This window comes from Onychomys torridus, chromosome 11 (genome assembly GCF_903995425.1).
Source record: "Onychomys torridus chromosome 11, mOncTor1.1, whole genome shotgun sequence".
NCBI classification, from domain to species: domain Eukaryota; kingdom Metazoa; phylum Chordata; class Mammalia; order Rodentia; family Cricetidae; genus Onychomys; species Onychomys torridus.
Window position 1 is genome coordinate 76,306,796 of NC_050453.1, and position 20,623 is coordinate 76,327,418.

Here is a 20,623-nt window from a genome sequence, read left to right on the forward strand (position 1 = left end):
GAGGGTGAATATGAGACAATTATGAAATCATGAAAGGATTAATAAAATTAACTGCTATATTGCATAGTACTCACATTAACAGCATTTATTCTGAAAAACTCTACCAAAAGCTTTAATGTCATTGAGCTTCAGAATTCAAATTTACACTCCTGTTCTACCCAGGAATGAAAATAATGAGAGAGTGAAATTATCCCAATTAGTATCTCAATGTGGCACTTGGTAGAAAAATCTTATCAGGAGGAGGGAAATGCTCCATTTTCCATGCATCAGGTTCTCAGATGACAGTTCCAACTAAATATGCAAGTATGTGTTTGTGCATGTGTGTGGCAGCACATGGATGTGCACACATGCAAAGATCTCTGCACACTCACACACAAGATACACAGACTAAGAAGCTGCCAGAGGAAAGATCTATAAAACAGCTAGTTACAGACTCAGGTCCCCAGAGAGTCAGGAAGTAGGAGCAGGAGAGAGAGAGAGAGAGAGAGAGAGAGAGAGAGAGAGTTTGATAACTGTTATCAACATGATTTACAAGCAGATGGAAACCAAGAAGAAATAAGCAAGGACAACAGGTTTTCTTAACTAACAGTTTTGTTGGCCAAACCATCTATTTTAGTTTTAAAAATTATATTTATAAATGGTTCACATAGTATGTTAATTGTAGTTAAGCACACCTGAAGAAATTTAAAAAAATCAGAAGATTAAAAGTCAATAAAAAACTGGCCCCCAAATGGCTCTGTGACTGAAGTCCTTGCCATGCAAGCCTAGTAAACCTGAATTTAGTTTGGTTTGCTGAACCAAGCACTCAGTGGCATGCACCCACATTCACCTCACACACAGACAAAGCCATGGGCAAAAACAAAAGGATTTTATATGTTTAGACTTTATACTGTTTTGACAGCAGTCAATGTTTTTAAAATATGTGAAGGTGAAATTAGAAAGTCCAAAGTTGACTGAATTCAGATCTCAAAGAGTTGAATACAAAGAATGTGAAAGAATCAATAGTTCATATGTCTAGAATCTGAGAATTAGTGAATAAAGATGAATTCTGTATGTGACTTGATACAAAGATACATAGGAACTAATTAATAGATTCAGGAAGTATAAAAATATTAAATAGGAAACTTTAATAAGAAATGTACAACCAGACACAACTACTGAACAACATCAACCCATACACCAAGTTTCTAATGCTTAAGAACATATAATCCAAGCAGCTCTGTGTGTTAATACAGAGGAAGTAAGAACTTCCAAAACCAGAACCAACTATTAAGAGATTTTACGAGCATCCTCTAAAGCCAGGACACAACTGGGGAGGTGTGTACTCATTGGTAAATTTTGCATTTTCAAATCAGCTCATAGGAAGGATAACAGTGATTGGCATGTGCATTTGTGATTTCTACAGTGTGATCTCTCCTCATGTAGACAGTTGTAAGTTCCCATCATAACATCATGGATGCAGAGCTGGGAGAGCTGTGCATTGGTAGCAGTTATGAACCAGTGCTTCTGCCTCTATACCCAGAGTGCACATGAGCGCTCTCGCTCTCTCACTTCCTCTCACTTCCTCTCACTTCCTCTCTCTCTCTCTCTCTCTCTCTCTCTCTCTCTCTCTCTCTCTCTCTCTCCTTCACCTCCCATCTGAAATATAACACCCTTCAGCTGTCTTGCAAAATGATCTTCCAAGACTCAAGGTAAGATAAATATCTTGCTTCAGATAAAAGTTTATAATTCAGGGACTTTAAGACAGAAAAATACATATCAAAAAGATTTGGCTCAGAAAGGCGAAAATAACATTTTTTTACAAAGCAGAAATGTCTAAGATACAGAGAACAGGAAGTTAAAACTCACCAGGGCCACATTAGTGAACCAGAATAAACAGCTTCAGAAGCAGCATTTTTATTATTACAGCATTATTATTGGGCTTGTGGGGGGTGGGGTAAGAAATAAGCCCATTCAGAAGTCATTCATATTGATTGATTCATCTGTCTGTCACCTTGGGAAACTGAAATTGACATTTTCTAGACATATTGTGTATTCACTTTATGTTCTGCAAATGTCATATTCTTAATGAATCTAGAAGACTGGAGAAACAGTGGATCATTGTCCTATCTGAGCTGCTCCACTGTTAGAGACACACATTTTCTGCAGTCATCTTCCAGAAAATGTCTTCTATGCCTTGTAAATCTACATTCTGTATGAGTTAGAGCAGCTTCTAGTTGGAAATTAGTAGGTAAAGGAGAGCACCCTACACTTCCCACAAGGACCCTCCGAGTTTGTGAGAAGCCATTCCAAAAGGTGCTATCAAGACTCAGAGTTCAGGGCTGCAAAACTTTCATAAGAAAAGTGCTTTCTTATGTTGTCTATTCCTGCTTAAGATACCCAAAGTTGTAAATGCTTTCTAAACTATACTGTGACCAACACAACCACAGAGAACCTGAGAAAGTCACAAAAATAGCTGAATCAGGAGGAAATAAGTCTAAAGTAATTTCAAAATCTGAAAGACCTGCACTTACTAATTTGTAAAGCACAGACATCCAGATTATATAGATAGTTTAAAAACAAACACTGGAGCTAGGGATATGATAGCTTCTTGGAAGTCTGAGTTTCAATCTTCAGAACCCAAGTAAAGCCAGACTTAGTAGTACAAGTATCTGAAATTCCAGTGCTCTTATGGAATGATAGGAGGAGACAGAGTCACTGGAATCTCATAAACCAGAATGCTCTCCATCTGTGCACAAAGCACAGAACTAATGATCCTGTCAAACAAGGTTGTTGATCTCCAAAAGCATCCCGAGCCACATGCTTGCCCACAGTCACACATGTAAATGTGCACACACCACACCTTGTACATGCATACATGTGCAATACTTAAAATTGAACTTAGTTGTGTGTTCTACACAAAATAATACATGAGGCTAAAAAGGAAAAAAATAAATTAAAAGGAAAGGTTGATCATATTTTGACCAAAGCAAAGGCCTATCATCTACATTGTTGTAAACAAAACATATTCAAGGTCTAAACGCCATTGTTAAAGACTGGATATTGTTTAAAATATCCTATTCTTTAGGAAAGTATGAAAAGTTCAGTGCTGTATGGGCAATAAATGTTGTCCAACAGAAAGTGAAAATTCACAAAACCTGTATGAGAATAAGAGGGGAACCCACTCTTCTAATGTGAGTTTTCAATCCTCATCCTGATGCTCAGCTTCCTATTCACCCTTTTAGTTAAACTAAGGAAATTCAAGTAAAATACTGACTTTCTGAAAAAATAATTAATAAATACAAACTTTAAATTAAAATATTATTTTACTTTTTGTTTACCTTTCTGCCCGATTACTGACAATTAACCAACAAAATAATTACCACAAATAACTAATGATTAACAACCAACTAACAAACCAATAAAGCAGATATGAATGACATTCTGTACCACTGCCACATATGTGTCTCAGTATAGCCACTTTCCAAACCTGTATGGAGACTACAGATGGGGGTAATGTCTGCAGCTGTGAATCGCTGACCACACAAACAAAGACTACTAAATTATTAATTTTAACAACATCCATTGAAATGTATAGGACAGAGAACCAGACCTGTGACTTTGCCTAGAATCAGTGACCTTGCTGTCCTGAACTCAGCTTCTGGAGAGAAGTTGTAGCTGAAGAGTTGTTGGTCCACCTGTAAGAAAACAAAATAAGACCATCAGCCCAGGTTTTCAGAAGGCATAAAGCAATCCTTTTGTAAACAGCTTACATTCTCACACAGGGTAGGTTCTTCTCAGGGGTTTTCTCCCAAGAGAGATTCAAAATGTCCCATGAGTTGTCCCACAATGCTCATAAAGTACCCTTTCTTTCTTCCTTGTAAAATGAGGTCTTTGACATGCTTGCATTCCCTCAGAGATCCTACAGACCTATTGTCAAGTATTTCTCCCCACTGAGAATTTTTCACCAAATTCTTCACTGAAAACAAGTAAACAGAGAAGCCCATCTGGTACCTGCTGTGGCACATTAGATGGGACCCAGCAGTGCTGCCCATTTTTACTTCTTCCTCCCCTCTTATTCTTGCAGTCACCACCATTTCCTCTTCCTTCCTAACCCTGACCTGTTTTCCAGTGTGGACTGTAGAGCTTCCTCCTCATGGAACATAGTTTGGTAAGCACTTGAGGAAAGCTGCACATATTGCTGGCACTAACAGAGCTGGCTGATCCCATCCCACTGGCAGGCTCAGCAGAAGTCAAGGCTGGGTGCTCCAGGGCTTGATTTCCTGGGTTCTCCCTTAGCCATCACCTCTGGCTTCATACACCGCTGGTTCTGGTTTGCTTCCCTCCTCTTTCTCCTTCCTAGGCTGCACCACCAATCTATCTCCATTTTTCTCAATCTAGTCAAAGCCAACAGACTCCCCCAATCTCTATCATTTGGGGAAGAGTGTATGTATACATGTATATGGACATAAAAGTTAGGGGACAACCCAGGTGCCATTCTTCAGATGCTGTCCACTTTTTGGCTGAGACAGGCTCTCTCTTTGGCCCAGAACTTCATCAGACAGGCTCGGCTTCCTGTCTAGCCAGCTCTCAGGATCACCTTGTCTCTCTCTCCTCTCTCAACATCACAGGGATTACAAGCATGTGTTTGTCCTCTCTCCCAGATCATTACAATGCTTCTGGGATCTGAACTCAGATCCTCAGGCTGACAAGGCACCCTGACCCCTGCCCTCCAATCTCCACTCTGAAAATCCAAACAATTCTGTCCTCATCATTATCTACTACATATGCTAGAAATGAAGACAATCAGTAATACAGCGAGGTGAGCGAATTTGCTCTGCTTGCGGAAAATCAAATAGATCAGGACTAACGTCTAATCTTTTCATTCACTTCCTCCTTTCACAATTCTCTTTCTATACACATCTGTTAAGAGTTACTCTCTTGCCAGGCTGTGGTAGTGCACACCTTTAATCCCAGCACTTGGGAGGCAAAGGCAGGCGGATCTCTGTGAGTTCGAGGCCAGCCTGGGCTACAGAGTGAATTCCAGGAAAGGCACAAAGCTACACAGAGAAACCCTGTAAAAAGAGTTACTCTCTTCAGAAACCTCCTGACCTTGTCATTTGTTCATGACTTTAGTACAAATTATGATCCATGGTGTGTGACTTAAATCTATATCACTGTTTTGTGAATTAGACCACGCTTTCTTTATTAGTAAAGAATGTATGAAACATGACATAGATGCATACTTCCAAATGTCTTTCTCCATACAATGCTATGACATAGATGAACCTAGCGACAGAGAAGCCACAAAGATGAATAAATTAGTCAAGCCACATATTAGTATATTAAGTTGTCCATGGCCTTGCTGTTTCTGGACTTGGGATCTCTGTCCTTGTCATCAAATAGTCAGGTTTGGCGACCTGTCCTTGAAAAGGCAATTTGAACAGCTAAATTAAGATTATGTGGAAAGCCAGGAGTCTTGTGATCTTGGTGGCTGAGTGTCCTTTCTCTGTAACAGGTAGGCAGCATTCCTGAAATATTCCTTCCTGGCCAATCAGGAAATAAGGAACTACCAGGGGCCTGCTTTTTGCTGTTGTTGTGTTTGTTTGTTTGCACTAAACAGCTTTTTACAAATGAAGAAAAAGAAATATAGATTGGAATGAGAGGGTGTAAGGATGGTCCAAAAGACAAACCAGCTCTATCTTTCTGAGCCAATAAACAGACTTAAGGATCAAAATGTAAAGTTTCTGCTCTAGTTTTTTTCTGCTGTCTTCAGCACTTTGTAAATAGCAAGTGGCTGCTTAGTATTGACTATAAATTGATTGGTGAAAATTACGTAGACAGAGAAAGAAAACATATACATCTTATTGCTCTGTGTTTTACTTTCATTTTTCATTTGTGAAGAACACAGAAAAATATAAAGGTACTGAAAATGTTTATATGTAAAACACTCTACCGAATATACCCCAGTTTTCCATCAGGACTTCATTAAAAGTCTAAACAAACACAGCTTGGGGGGATAACTCAGTCAGTGAAGTGCTTTCCACAAGAGTCCAAGGACCTGGGTTTGGTCTGTAAAGCCCAGTAAAATGTCAGGTGTGGTGGCATGTGTTTGTAATCCCATAACTTGGGAGGAAGAGTCAGGGAGATATCTTGAGCTCACTGGAGAGCCAATGTGATTTCTATACCAATGAGAGTCCTTGTATCAAAAAACTGAGGAGAACTGCCCCTCCTCAGGAATGAGACTTGAGGTTGTCCTCTGGCCTATATATACATGGAACTCCTACAGACTATAGGAACAGGAAGCTATCATTACAATTCCTACCACTCACCAGTTCAGCAGCTACACTCCCCACCCAACCCAAATGTGTTCAAAGGTGTGATCTCCTACTCATTTCAGGAATGTTGTAACAGGTAAGAGGTTAATTTCTAATGGTATGGGAATTATTTGTGTCATATATCCAATAATTATTCCTGAACTTCCATCTAATTAGAATAACTAATAGTCATTCTTACTTTCTCCCATAGACCACATTAAAATGGTCTCCAATGCTGCATCCTAGCACCCCCTGAAATTCTCTCCATGGCACCCCCTGTGACTTGTTTCAAAGGACATAGAATCTTCCTGACTGGTTTTTACAATATCACTACTAAACATATCTTTCCATACAGGATGAAAAGGAGTTCTAAAAGGGAGACTCCAAACTGTGTACTCCTAAGCTTAAATTCTAAATTCACCCCACCTGTCTTGGTTTAAGAATGACTATGACACAGCCCAGAGTCACCTGGAAAAGTCTTAATGAGAGATTTTCTACATTGGATTGACCTGTGGATATGTATGCAAGGAATTATCTTAAATTAATTGATGTGAGAAGACCCAGCCCACTGTGAGCAGCACCATTCTTTAGTAAGGGAGTCCTAAACTCTATAAGAGCAGAGAAATCAAGCTGGACACAAGCAAACAAGTGATCATATATACATTAATTTCTCTCTGCTCTTGGATGTTGAAGGGAACTAGTTGTTTTAACTTCCTGCTATCTTGACTTCACGCTTATGGTGGATTGTAACCTGGAACTATGAGCAAAAACAAACCCCTTCTGACTAAAGTTGGTTCTTGTCAGGATATTTATCATAGCAACAGCCATGAAACTAGAACATCCCCCCTTCTCCACAAGGTCACATCAATCTAAATCACATAGCACCTGCAGCCCTGTGGAAGCCATCCAATTAGTTCACAAATGTTCACCAAAGACCTGCTGCTAGGGACTGCTTGGTAAGGAGCTAGCTCTGCAGCAATGAATACAAACCAAGTTCGTGTTTTCATCAAACTTATTCTAGAGGAGGGTTACAGACCATAGAGTAAATAAGTAAATTATATTTATTCCATCTCAGATAGCATGGGTTTCTAAGAGAAAACAATGAAATAAATCAAGGCTAATGAACACTGTATAGGAACATCAATTGACCAGGTTGGAGGTCATCAGGAGAGGTCTGGATAAAGCTAGACAATGACTTATTGGGAAATTCATAGTACTCAAAAGTATAAGATTAAATGAGATAAGCCATCACATAACTATAGGTACAAAGCTGCAGGAGTCTAACAGAGTCCTGTGTGTACCAATGGGGAGGAGAGATAACAAAGGACACACTGAGAGACAGCAGTGATCAACTAACAGGGTAGAAGAAACATCAGAGAAGAGTGGTACTGTTCAAACAATATGTAAGTCAAGTCCCAAAGGGTAGAAGCAATCTCTGTATCAGATGTCAGGGAGATGACAAGTAAGGAAAAGGCTGGCATGCTACCATGTTGTATAGCACCTTCGTCCATTGGAGGAAAGCTTGCATGCAGGGACCATGGAGTTGGTCTGGTCTAGCTGATTTGAGAGGCATGCATTATAGGCTTTTTGGGTTAGAGTCAGTGACTCCTGGGGCACTGTGTGCCTTTCAGTTCCCGAGAAACTAATGCACTGCTTCAGGCAGTAAAACCTTTGGGCCACTTTGTGTTTGAATTTTCCCTTAGAAGTCAAGAAAGCATGAAAGCTTAAGAGGACAATTGGTATTAGATATTAATCTTGTGCACCCTGTACAGCTTGTAAATGTCATTGTGTCCTGGCAACTACAACTGTATTAATCCTGGCAATTGCTACTCTATTCTCTCTCTGATAAGGGTATAAAAAGTCTAATTTCTCTCAATAAAATTGCCCCTGCCTCAGTCTTGTTGTGGCTGTTCCAACCTAAGTCTGATTTTATGCCTTGACAAGCCATATCAGGTAACCTTGGTTGGTGACCTTCCTTCAATAAGGAAGCACAGTACTTACATTTGGGGAAAAGAAACATAACATCCTACCAGGAAGCTCATTAAGCTTGGTAAATAAATGACTCAAAGGCTTCAGGAAGTCCCTGAAACTGACCAGATACAGTATGGCTAGGCCCTTAGCTCCCCAAGCTGACTTGGTTGAAATAAGAATTTTCCTACCTATTGATCTGCATGCCAGGTTTCCTCAGGTTGCCTCCCGTACTGAAGTGGATTGTAGTAATATATCTCTTTTTTAAATTATGTTTGCTCTGTAACCCCTCAACGATTATCCCATTATTAATCACAATAAATCTAAAAATACTCCTGTTAGTAATCTCACTGGTTCACTAATTTGGGTTTAGTGGCATCCTTATATTGGTTTGCTGTTTGTTCTCTATATGGAGTGAGTAGGCATTTGTTCATGCCTCCCCAGAAATATCCCACACAACACTATACCACTGGGTTTTGCAAATATAACACCATTCATATATTGAGCATTACAGTTTTTGTATACCATGCTGGGACTATGGGGAAGGAAAGTATAATAGTTAATTTTGATTGTCAACTACATGGAATTTAGAATTATCAAGGAAATAAACTTCTAGGCATATCTGTGCATGAGTTTCTAGATTAGATTAATTGAGTTGGAAAGACCCACCTCAAATGAGTATGGAACCATTCCAAAAACTGGGATTCTTGAATAAGTAAAATGCAGAAAGTGAGCTGAATACCTTCATTCAACTCTCTCTGATTACTAAGGATGTAAAGTGACTAGCTGCCTCATGCTACTCTTACAAAAAAAGACTGTACTCTCAAACTACAAGCCAGAATCATTTAAAATGTTTCTTAGGCATTTTGTCATAGCAATGACTGAACTAACTAACATAGAAGTTAAACTTTAGAAATTGGTGTATATCAAATTTTCCAAGAAATTTGAAAATGAAATGACACAGAGAGAAGTGACATCTGTAAAAAGGTGAGAAAAGAGTTTCTTTCCTTGAGCCAGAAGGATCTTGGTTGAGTTGTTTGCTTGCTTGTTTTTGATGCATTACATAGTTTGTGCTTCAGGGTGCCATTTGGTGGAGCTGGAAAGGTGGTAAAAAGAAGACAGGAGGACGTTGGAGGTGTGCTTGTGAGAGGGTCATGAGATCTGACTCACAGGTAGTAGAACAGGTCTTAGAGTGCTGAAATATTGAGGCCAGGCATGAGAGGGAGAGAGCACAGAAGTTCCCAGGTCCAGGCAGGAGAAGATAGGCTAATGAGAATGTGTGATTTCTTTTCTAAAAAATACATTGTTCACAGAGGAAGAGAGCAAAGTCATCTTCTGAGAGGGAAGATGTCATTGCACCTGTTGCTGGCCAGCAAAGAAAGGGGCATTTAAGTGATAAATGGGGAGAACACATATGAACAGATTAAACTCCACCTATGCAAACTGGTGATTGCTAAGATGATGAACAGTCTCCCTTTAGGTTTTGATCAAAGAGGGGTTATCTAGCTTTGGCTGGACTTTATTGGGATCTGCCCTACCATGCTGTTGGCTCTATACAGAGTCACTAATCTTTCAGAGAAGCCTATCACACTGTTTTCTCTGAAAACTATGCCTGTGCTCATATGAACTGTTTAAGAACCTTCTCTATCCAGTCAGTTCTTCCTCGTCATCCAGACCCAGTTTGCCCTAGGAAGGAAGTAGTGATATGTAGAGGAGACCTGTGCCTTCCCACCTGTACTCTATGCCCACTACAGTCTTCTGCACTTTCCTCTTTGCATGGATCCCTTCATAACTCAATCTGGTTAAGACCTGATTAAACTTGAGCACAACTAGAATTGACAGTGCTATCTCTTCCTCTCCAGTAGTTTGTGATGGATTAGCTCTGGTGGAGGATTCACAAATTTGCATTTCTAGCTGTTTCCTGGGTGATGACAGTGCCAGTGAGAAGAAGGAGCATGGCTCAGGGCTGGACTGGCATCCAGGGCAACTCTACACTACAGTATGTGCCTGGGCTTAGGAGCTCAGACATGTTTGATGGAGAAGCCTTGGCATGTAGGCTGAGTGGAAAGATGAGAAGTGAAATACCTGAATGGAAAGCTCTGGCCCCTCTTGGCTAATCTTCACCTGATGCACCCTTCTGTTGGCCAAGTTCTCTGTGCTGATGGTGAACACATGACTTTCTTCCTTGTTTAGACGATAGCGAACTTGTAAACTTCCTTAAAAGCAAAAAAGTGGGGAAGAATTAGAACTAAGAATATCAAACACAACATAGAAAGATGTGATTAAATTGTTCATGAATTGGTCATTTTGTTTCTGTTTTCTGGGTCTCAATGACTCAGCATTAAAATTTGGTAAAATCAATATTTTCATCAGTTTGAAATACAAACTTCTGAATATACCTATTAAATAAAGAGAGTGTGGCGCTGCATTGTTCTTGTTGTTGTTTCCTATATGTACCATTTTAAATTAAAATTCTAGTTTGAGATCAGCATGGTGATATAGACTTGTAGTTTCAGCACTTTGGAGGCTGAGACTGGAGGATCAGGGTTACAGGCCACTGGATTACATAGTAACCCTGCCTCAAAAAGGCAACTAGAAGAAAGAAAATAGGGAGAGAGGGGAGAAAAAGCAGGAAAAGAGAGTGGGAAGAGGAAGGGGAAGAGAGGAAGTAAGAGGTCCACTTTGACAAGCACACCCACAGACCTGTTTTGTAATTGGAATGTGAGAACATGAGCATGATTTGATTATTGTCATGGCATGATTCTCTGGAAATCATCTTCCTCCTTCTGAGATTGGGAAACAGGAAACCTACCCTTTTCCACCCACTGATGTGTAATACAATGTTTCAGTTTAAGTGTGATCTGACTAAGGTGTGGTGACCAACCTAATCCTTCATGGCCCCTTGGGAAATTCAAATTTACCAGGAGAGTGTTTTTCAAGTGACTGTTCACTATCCCTGAGTTCAGGAAATCGATCTACTGAATCTCAGCCTCAGAGGATACAAAATGGATGGAAACTAAAGGGGATTTAAGAGAGTCTGGAAACACATATGAAGGAGGGAGAAGAAGAGGATTGAGGGCTTGAGGAAGACAAAGCATTGTGGTATTAACAGAATGGCTACTTTAGTGTGAATATCCTTTGTCAATCTGAAAGCTACTCTACATGAAAAAGTGCCATGGAAGGCAAACAGCCACTGGCTTCTTTATCCCAGGCATGTCTTTCCATTTCGCCTCTCCAACAAGGCTAGTGAGTGGCGCAGGTTGCTCTGTCCACTCTGAGGGTTCACGTGTACTGTACAGTTGGAGTCTTCCTCAGACGCCAGAAGCTCTCTCCTTGAGTACACAAGTGAGCACACAATGCTGAGAAGAGAGTACAGTATCATATTCTGAGGAGCATTAAGGAGAAAACACATTTACTCAAATTTGGGCCAAGTATGATTCTGGTCCATCCCTTCCTATCTTCCCATTTCTTTGACCTTCCTCGACCGACTCATTTTTCCCATTGCTGACAGACAATCATAGGAAAACAACGGGGCTTGTGTTCAAGATGGATATTCTTAGTCATCATGCCAGTGTTTGAATCCTCTTTTCCTTTCTCGGCTTCTTTCTGTGATTGTTAATATTCATTGTCTTTCTCTTCCCTAGGGTTCTCTATCACCACAGTCCTCCCTCAGGTCTACACAATAGTAAACACTTTAGGTTTACAGTTCCAGAGGTAGCAAACTGTCACAGGGAATATACTGTCAATATAACAAAGTAAAGAATTGGCTAAGTGCCAGGTCAGAAGTGCAAGGAGAGCAATGCATCATACTGCATTTATCTCCCACTTGGTCTCATTTTTCTCTCTAGCCTACATTGGCAATACTGTGCATAAATGGGGTACTTCCTCTGCATGAATATGGGCAGAGATTTTTCTGTTTACAATGTGGAAATTAAAAATAAAAGTGATTTTTAAGATGTAGTTATCTCTTCCTCTCCAAATATGTTCCTGAAATAAGCATTTGTAATAGAATGCACTCTGGTCATCAGCAAGTACCTCATAAAATTTTAGTGGCTTCTTTTAATGTTGATACACTCAAATTACATCTATCTTCTTTTTTCTTGCATTTTTATACCTTTGAGCCAAATCTATACCTTTATTCCCTTCTGTGTGTGAGAAGCACGCAAAGTTTTTATCAATACTACTTAGAAAAGTAATAGTGGGGTCTGGTGAGATGTCTCAACAGGTAACGGTGTTTGACTACCTGCATTCCATCCCTGGGTCCCACACATAAGGAGAGAATTGACTTTCAAAATGTGTTTCCTGACTTCTCCATACATGGCATGGCACAATGAACACACATACAGAACACACAATGAATATATTAATATGATAAAATTATTTAATTGAAAATAATAGTGCAAAACATACTAAAAAACAAACAAACAAACAAAACCCTAGAACTAAAAATTATGATGAGGATCCTTCTTCCAAAGAATCACATTTACATTCCAAAAAAATACCCTCGTCACACTGGACAGAATTACCTTGCTTGCCTCACTAAGCAAATTCATCATGATTGAGTTTCTGCCTTCCATGTTCATCTACAAAGTTCTTTCCTTTTTATTCCCCCTTAATTTTATAGAGCCTTTAATCCCAGCACTCGGGAGGCAGAAGCAGGTGGATCTCTGTGAGTTCGAGGCCAGCCTGGTCTCCAAAGTGAATTCCAGGAAAGGTGCAAAGCTACACAGAGAAACCCTGTCTCAAAAAAATAAATAAATAAATCAAAGTTTCAAAAATTGAAGAACTTCTTAAAATATTTATTTAATAATTTTTAGAGTCATGTGTAGAATCTTCATCTTAGTTGTTTCAACACTCATGGGTTTTCTTTAGAATGCAGTAGTCCTGAATAGCCAGCCATCCCTTCCAGAAGGCTCTCAGTGAAGGAGAAGCGTTCACTTTAGGCTCCTTCCCTCTTGTCCTTCAGAATTCATCATGATGTTTCCATTGGGAAACTACCTAGATTCTTTAAGCTCATATAAGCTCATAGACCTGTCTCTCTTTACCCTAGCATACACTGTGGTATAATGATTATAATCTACATATTCTGTAGAGGTCAGAACATAGTTTTAGGGGAGTGTGTGTGTGTGTGTGTGTTACTTATTTGTATGTATATGTAGTATGCATATAAACCACTGTGCATATCCATTTGTGCACCTGTACAGGCTAAAGGTCTAGACTAAGAATCTTCCTTGGTTTATTGAGCTCTTCACTTACATTTAATTATGACTTACATTACAATTTAAATTTCATCATGCTTGTCTCCCCCTTAACTCCCACCATAAAAACACAAAGCATGGTTTAATAGCCTTGAGGTCAATGTGTACAATAATGCCATTCTGGTTTCACAAAACAGACCAGAAACAATACACCTACCTTGAGAAACTACATTCTTAGGCTAAACCTATTTTCCAGGGCTTGTATTCATACTGGCTTGTATAAGTGATGGTTGGATGCAGTGATATAGTTATAAAAATCTAGAAGACCCACAATTTCTTTAGAAAAACTGCATAGATAGAAAGAACTACTATCATAAAATGTTCATACTGCTCAAGGCAAATTACAGATTGACTAAAATATGTATCAAAATTCTAGTCACAATATTTAATAAAATAGACTCCTAAATTCATATGGAACGAAAAGACCCTAAAGGATAAAAAGAATTTTGAGAAACAAAAACAACACAAAAGACCCTAAGGAGTAAACAGAATTTTGAGAAACAAAACCAAAACCATCATGGATGTAAAATAATATGGAAAAATCAATAGTATTCACAACAGAATGGTGCTGGCATAGAATTAGACATCTAGATCTATGTAACAGAATAAAGAGCTTGAAGCTAAATATACACTCACAAAGAAAAACATCCAATGATTAAAATATTTTTCGGTTTTTTTTTTTATCATTTCATAGATGTATTCTGATCATGTCCAACCCACAATGACTCTTATAACTCTTCCCAGACTGTCTTGACAAATCTTAAAGAACACATAGAGGGACATGGACTGCCTCTTAAGTAAATGATGATGAAAGAACTGGTGAAGCTCCCACAAAAGAATTAGAAATGTTGTAGAAAACATTCAGAAGCTGACCTAGAACATACTAAAAACTAAACTTTATGATCTAAAACTAAAAAACTCCTAGAGAAAAAATTGAAAAACATTTCTTAAAACTATGAATTGAAAATTGAAGGTTAAAATAGCCAGAAGATAAGGTGGACTGCATCAAATGGAGATGCTTCTTAGCTTCCTAGGGACAGGGCCAGCCAGATGGTCAGCTATAACAGTCACCGCTGAGCAAGCCCAATGAGTTCAAGCTCCAGAACCCATGGGGGAAGGAGAGAACAGACTCCTGAATGCTCATTGCTCAAGTTTACCTTGGCATAGGCACTTACACTTAATACATACTTCATGGAGCTACATACACACAAATAATATATGAATTGAATATCCTTTTTAAAGCTCCTGTACAGCATACAGAACAACCAGTTAAAAAAAAATGGTGACCAACAGAATTGGAAAAAAAATCACTTCAAAATAGATTATATAGCAAAGAGTCTACAAACATCCAAATACATAAAGATTTTACTGCTCAGCAGCCATACAAAACACACACTCTGGATGAAATGGACACATCCTGAATGGATATTTTCAAAGAAAACACACACTATCTAAAGGGAATAAACAGTACTCAATCAGCTGGCAGTGGTGGTGCATGCCTTTATTCCCAGCACATGTAAAGTAGAGGCAGGCAGATCTCTGTGAGTTTGATGCCAGCCTGGTCTACAGAGTGAGTTCCAGGACAGCCAGTGCTATTACACACAGAAACCCTGTCTGGGAAAAAAAACAAAAAAAACAACAACAAAAAAAAAACAAACAAACCAGAAAACCCAAAAATGCTCAACCCTCATCAAAAAGTGTGAATCCAAACCATACTGAGATCTTACACTCACTGGCATGGGCATTACTGAAATGACAAGAGATCACAAAAGTTTGCAAGACAATGAAGAAAGACGAACTCCTACAGACTATGCATGGAATATACATCATATAGCTTTTGGAAAATAAGGTCGGTGCTTGTGTATTGGCGTTTAAAATACGGGTGTGATGAGTTGGCTCAGTCAATAATGGTGCTTGCTGCTAAGGTAGAAGAACTGAGTTTGATCCCCAGGAAACATGGGGTAAATAGAGAAACTGATTCATCCAAGTTGTCTTCTGACTTCTGCATGTGCACAGTCAGAGCATGTGCAAACACACACACACACACACACACACACACACACACACACACACACACATCAACTAAATACACAAAAAATAAATGTATTAAAAATTCTTTGAATGAATTCAAAATGGTTCAGCTTTCTAATATGTATTATATTTTATATATTATTTTTATTTTGGTTTTTTTTGGGGGGGTTGTTTTGTTTTGTTTTGTTGCCAGAGCTGAGAACCAAACCCAGGGCCTTGTGCTTGCTAGGCAAGCTCTCTACCACTGAGCTAAATTCCCAATCCCTATTTTATATATTATATATTCATATATTACACATATAATACATATATAATGGGAATAAAATGAGGATTTCAAAGAGATACCTGCCTCCCATGTGCCTTTCTGAATGAGAGACATACTCCAAATATTAAACTAAGCCCTTCAAGTCTGCTGAGGCATGACTGAAGGAAATGTGGCTTATGTATACAGCATCTTGGTGAAAACGAACAACTTTCCATTTGTAACATGGATGTGCCTGGGTGCATTCTGATAAGTGGAACAGTGCAGAGACAGAAAGAATGCACAGGTTCTCACTAACATTGGACTCTGAAAATATAGATCCCATAGACTCACTGAAGAGAGAGGCGGTAAGTACAGGATGAGACAGAGATGTTGATCAAAGAACACATCCCTCCAGCTATAAGAAGAACAAGTTTTGAGGATATAATACATTTATAGCTGGAAATGGAATTGTTAATTTTTTCTATACAGATATTTAATCATCAAAACTACAAAAAATAAAAAAAGCCTCCAGTTTAGAATGTAGCAGGAATCTTAAAACGTTCTTATTAATAAAATCGAACCTGAGGCAATGTATTGGCATGGATGCTGGAAGATCAGCGAAGCAACACAAGCCACAGCCACCTCACCTGGCCAGTTCCTCAGCTGATCCTGTTTCCTGGGACTGGAAGCTTCTGTGTCCTCATCCAAATGGATCTCAGCTGAACTGTGCTACTCAAAGCCTAAAAGCTTAACCAGCCAAATGCTTCTAGTTTTTGGTCTTCACGCCTTATATATCTTTTCTGGTTTCTGTCATCACTACCTGGGATTAAATGTTTACTTTCTGTGATTAAAGGTGTGAGTCACCATGCCTGGCTATTTCCAATGTGACCTTGAACTCACAGAGATCAGATTGGCTCTGCCGCCCAAGTGCTGGGATTAAAGGCATGTGCTACCAACCCCAGAAAAGTTTATTAGCGTGCACAATGTTTCAGGGAACACAATACCACTCTTTCAGCATACTGAGAGTCAGTAACTATGTTGAGAGGTTCTGAAAAATCCATTAATACCAACAAAATAGCATACAATTTCGATTTTTGAACTGAATTATAAGGACTTTGAACCACTTTACTTAAATTTTCTGATTTGTAACCTGCCTTTCCTTGTTTGTTGGCATCTGTATAAAATGTACGAACTCCAGCTATGGGTTTTTCCCCTACAATTCGAGGCAAGATCCAATCATCTCTCTTTATAAGATCAATTCTATCACTTTTGGGATATTTGCTGTTAATTTCTCCCAAAAAATTACTACAGGCTCTTTGCCAATGCTTTCCTGTAACACGCTGGTCCTGGCAATTCTTCTCTGAGCAAGCCACAGTAAACCCTCTGTCCCAGGGAGCAGCATCACCTCACCACAGTCACCAACATGATGAGAAGAAGCCTGCAACTCAGAGCAGCAGTCACTGCTTCCATGGTCCCACTGCCACTGTTTGTAGTTTGTCCCTGGCTGAAGCTTCTCCTTAGCAAGCCTCCTAGGCTGGCCTCAAACTCGGGATCTTCCTGCCTCTGCCTCCTTCAGTAAATCATACCGGCACGTGCCACCACAACCGGCCTGAGTAAACAGCCAAATTTCCCAAGGAAGAATATATATATACATACATACATATATATATATATGTATATATATATATATATATACATATATATATATATATAATCGTAACCTGATAATATGATAATATGATGAAAATCCTATAAATCCCCCTTAATGACAATTAGAATTTCAGCTCTAGACACCGCCACTCTCCCACTAGAATAAAGTGAATACAAAGGCACAAACACCTCTCTCCATTTGTGTGTGGTTTCTACTGTGGGTAAGAGTTCCGAGAGGGAAGGGTGGCAGTCATTAGAAAGGCCTACCAAAGCACTGGGTTGGTATCCACAGACATCGGTGTCCATGGGAACAGGTAGAATATGCACCGAGATAAACTTGAGTATTATCAAAGGGTTGTAATACTTTGGGGCCAGGAACCGCGAATTGTCCATATCTTACCATGACCTAGTCATACTCCCTATGGACAAGGATATTGTGTTTCCCATACAATGATATAGGAAAGATAACAACTCTTTTTCCCCTGTTTTTTAATTAACTAAATTCATTCATTTTTTATATCCTAACTGCTGTTTTCCCTCACTCTTCTCGAATTCCCTCCCCCACCTCCCCTTCCTCTCCTCACCTCACATCATGAAACCTCTTGTCCTCTGTTTCTGTTCAGAAAGGGGCAGGCTTCCCATGGGTGTCAACAAAGCATGGCATATCAATTTCAGGTAAGACTAAGCTCCCCCCCTCCTATTATGGCTTGGTAAGGCAACTCAGTATGAGGAATAGGTTCCCAAAAGCCTGCCAAAGCATCAGGGACAGGCCCTGCTCTCACTGTCAGCAATAGACCAAGCTATACAACTGTCACACACACATATGTGGAGGGACTAGGTAGGTCCCATGCAGGCTCCTTAGCTGTCAGTCAGTGTCTGTGAGTTCCTATGAGCCCAGGTTATGGAACTGTTCATTTAACTGCACCACTTATTACAGAAGCATAATTTATTTACTCTACATACATTGAATATTTGTCGAATTAAAGAAATAAGATGGGGAACTGGAATGATGCATTAGCACTTACAAGCATGTGCTACTTTCACAGAGGACCTGAGCTCAGTTTCCAGCACCCATGTGACGCAGCTCATAGCTGCCTATAACTCTAGTTCCAGGACCCTAATGGCCTTTTCTGGCCTCTGAATGCCCTTGCACATATGTGCACACACACACACATGATATGCCATGCTTTGTTCACACACACACACACACACACACACACACACACACACACACAATTAAATATAAAGAAATCTTTAAAAATACAGTGAGATTACTCTGCTTTTAAAAAAATCTAGTATTTGGAAGCTTGTTGGCAAAGCTGTAGTTTGTAGAAATGATAGTCACCTTTGGAGCAAAGGTAAATATTAAGGCTATTTCACACAATTTCTATCTTGCATCAGGGAAGAGCAGGTTAGTTGGAAGAAAATCAGTCACCCAGGAGCTCTTTGAGAATTTCTACTGAATTAGTAACCTCAGTGCTCTAAGCTTCCTCCATCCACTCTGCTTTTATGGCTTTCTTGGGCTCAATTCATTCCTTATTCAAAACAACCTTGAAAATCCTAGAGGAAGTCATAAGCAGACGCCAAGGCTTCCAGCAAATTTGGTGGATGGGCTCTGGTTTACTTCATCCAGCCGTACTCTAAGCACTTTAATAAGAAACAATTATCTTCTTCTATTTCACTGCTTCTGTTTACGCTAGCACAAAATATCCCACAACCTGTCCTACCTTTAGATCAAAATGTGTTTGCATAGAATCAAGTCCATTACTGCAACTAAATGCAGACCAGTTGCCACTTTCCTGGGCACTCTATTCCTCGCTGTTTCCTTATGTCCTGGTTCACAGAAGAGGAGCCTTTCTTGAACGGCAGGAAAATATGCTGAATGATGAAATTAAGAGTTTCTTTAATTTTAATTTCTCCCTTGATAAATATTAGGTTTTAACAGTTGATTTGACACAATCTGAAAACCTCTAGAAAGAGAGCCTTAATGGAAGAAGTCTCTAGATCAGCTTAGCCCTGAGCTATGTCTTGGGGAGTGGGCTGTCTTCACTTTTAATTGATGTGGGAGGACCCAGCCCACATTGAGTGACACTATTTCTGAGGCAGAGTATCCTGACCTGTATGCACAAGAGAGGAAAAAGCAAGCAGGTAAAGAAGCATGCAGGACTGCACACATTTATTTCTCTCTGTTCTTGACTGTGGATACAATGTAACTGCGTATCTTGTTCTTGACTGTGGATCAATGTAACTTCCCTCACCTATCTCTACAGTGATGGGCTGTAATGTAGAACTGAAGCTGCATAAACCCCTTTCTCCCATAAGCTGCTTTTTGTCTGGGTGTTTTTATCACAGAAACAGAAATGAAACTAGAACAGGTGTGAATAAATCCAGTCCAGCTCTCTGCTTCACATCTATGCTCTGAGCTCAATCTTCACCGCATATATGAGACACTGGTTCCATGGGAGAGACTTGGTGATTCTTTATGTGCTTACAGATAACATTAAGCTACTAACGATATATGTTTCTTTCTTTGGAGACCAAGTTAGAATTCACTTCCATTAAAGGGAAAGCATTTCTCCTATTTGTTTATGATTATGTGATTTGAAGGCAACAGCTATTAGGACTCAATGCAGTAATTAGTCTTTGAAGTAGTCCCAATGAGGCAGCTTTGTGAATTTCACATTACACTTTATGATGCCCTTTATATTGACTATGGACACTCTTCATAACAACACTTAAAACTTGAAAATATTTGGCAGTAATTTCACTCATGTGTGTCTTTGAGTACTCTTTGTTTCAATGGCCACAGACAGTGATCAAAAGAAGGAATACTGGGTGACTGAGGCTTGTTGCTAGAATGCTGCACAGATGTCCTACTTCTCTCTCACAAGGAACTCCCTCCTGTGTTCTCTTTTGTCTTGTGCAGGGTTCAGCAGGCCATCTATTGACATGTTCCATTCAAGGTAGACATCCCTCTGCATGCACAGTACACAAGAGCCAGATCATAAGCAAGGTACCAGGAGCCATGGAGAGCTATAGCAGTCATTACAAGGCGGTCAACAGAAATATTATAAGAAGCTGATCCAGGGCTGGACAAAGAAATCACAAAACATGATTCAGAGTAAACAATTCTGAGTTGGTGTCTGGAAGACCATGTAAAATTTAGCAATAGGGGG

The 20,623-nt window shown here is 39.5% G+C and overlaps 1 protein-coding gene across 2 annotated transcripts in view; it reads right to left on the reverse strand.

The window, feature by feature from the left end:
- The window catches only part of Cntnap5 (contactin associated protein family member 5), a 902,127-nt gene that overhangs the window by 56,286 nt on the left and 825,218 nt on the right, over positions 1–20,623 (reverse strand). The window contains exons 20-21 of one of the 2 annotated variants that reach the window (XM_036201821.1): positions 10,350–10,480; positions 3,593–3,677 (exon numbers count right to left, since the gene is read on the reverse strand). In XM_036201821.1, the coding sequence (XP_036057714.1) occupies positions 3,593–3,677; positions 10,350–10,480 (216 nt within the window). The remainder of the gene's footprint in view (positions 1–3,592; positions 3,678–10,349; positions 10,481–20,623) is intronic. The other variant, XM_036201822.1, reaches the window with a different exon arrangement.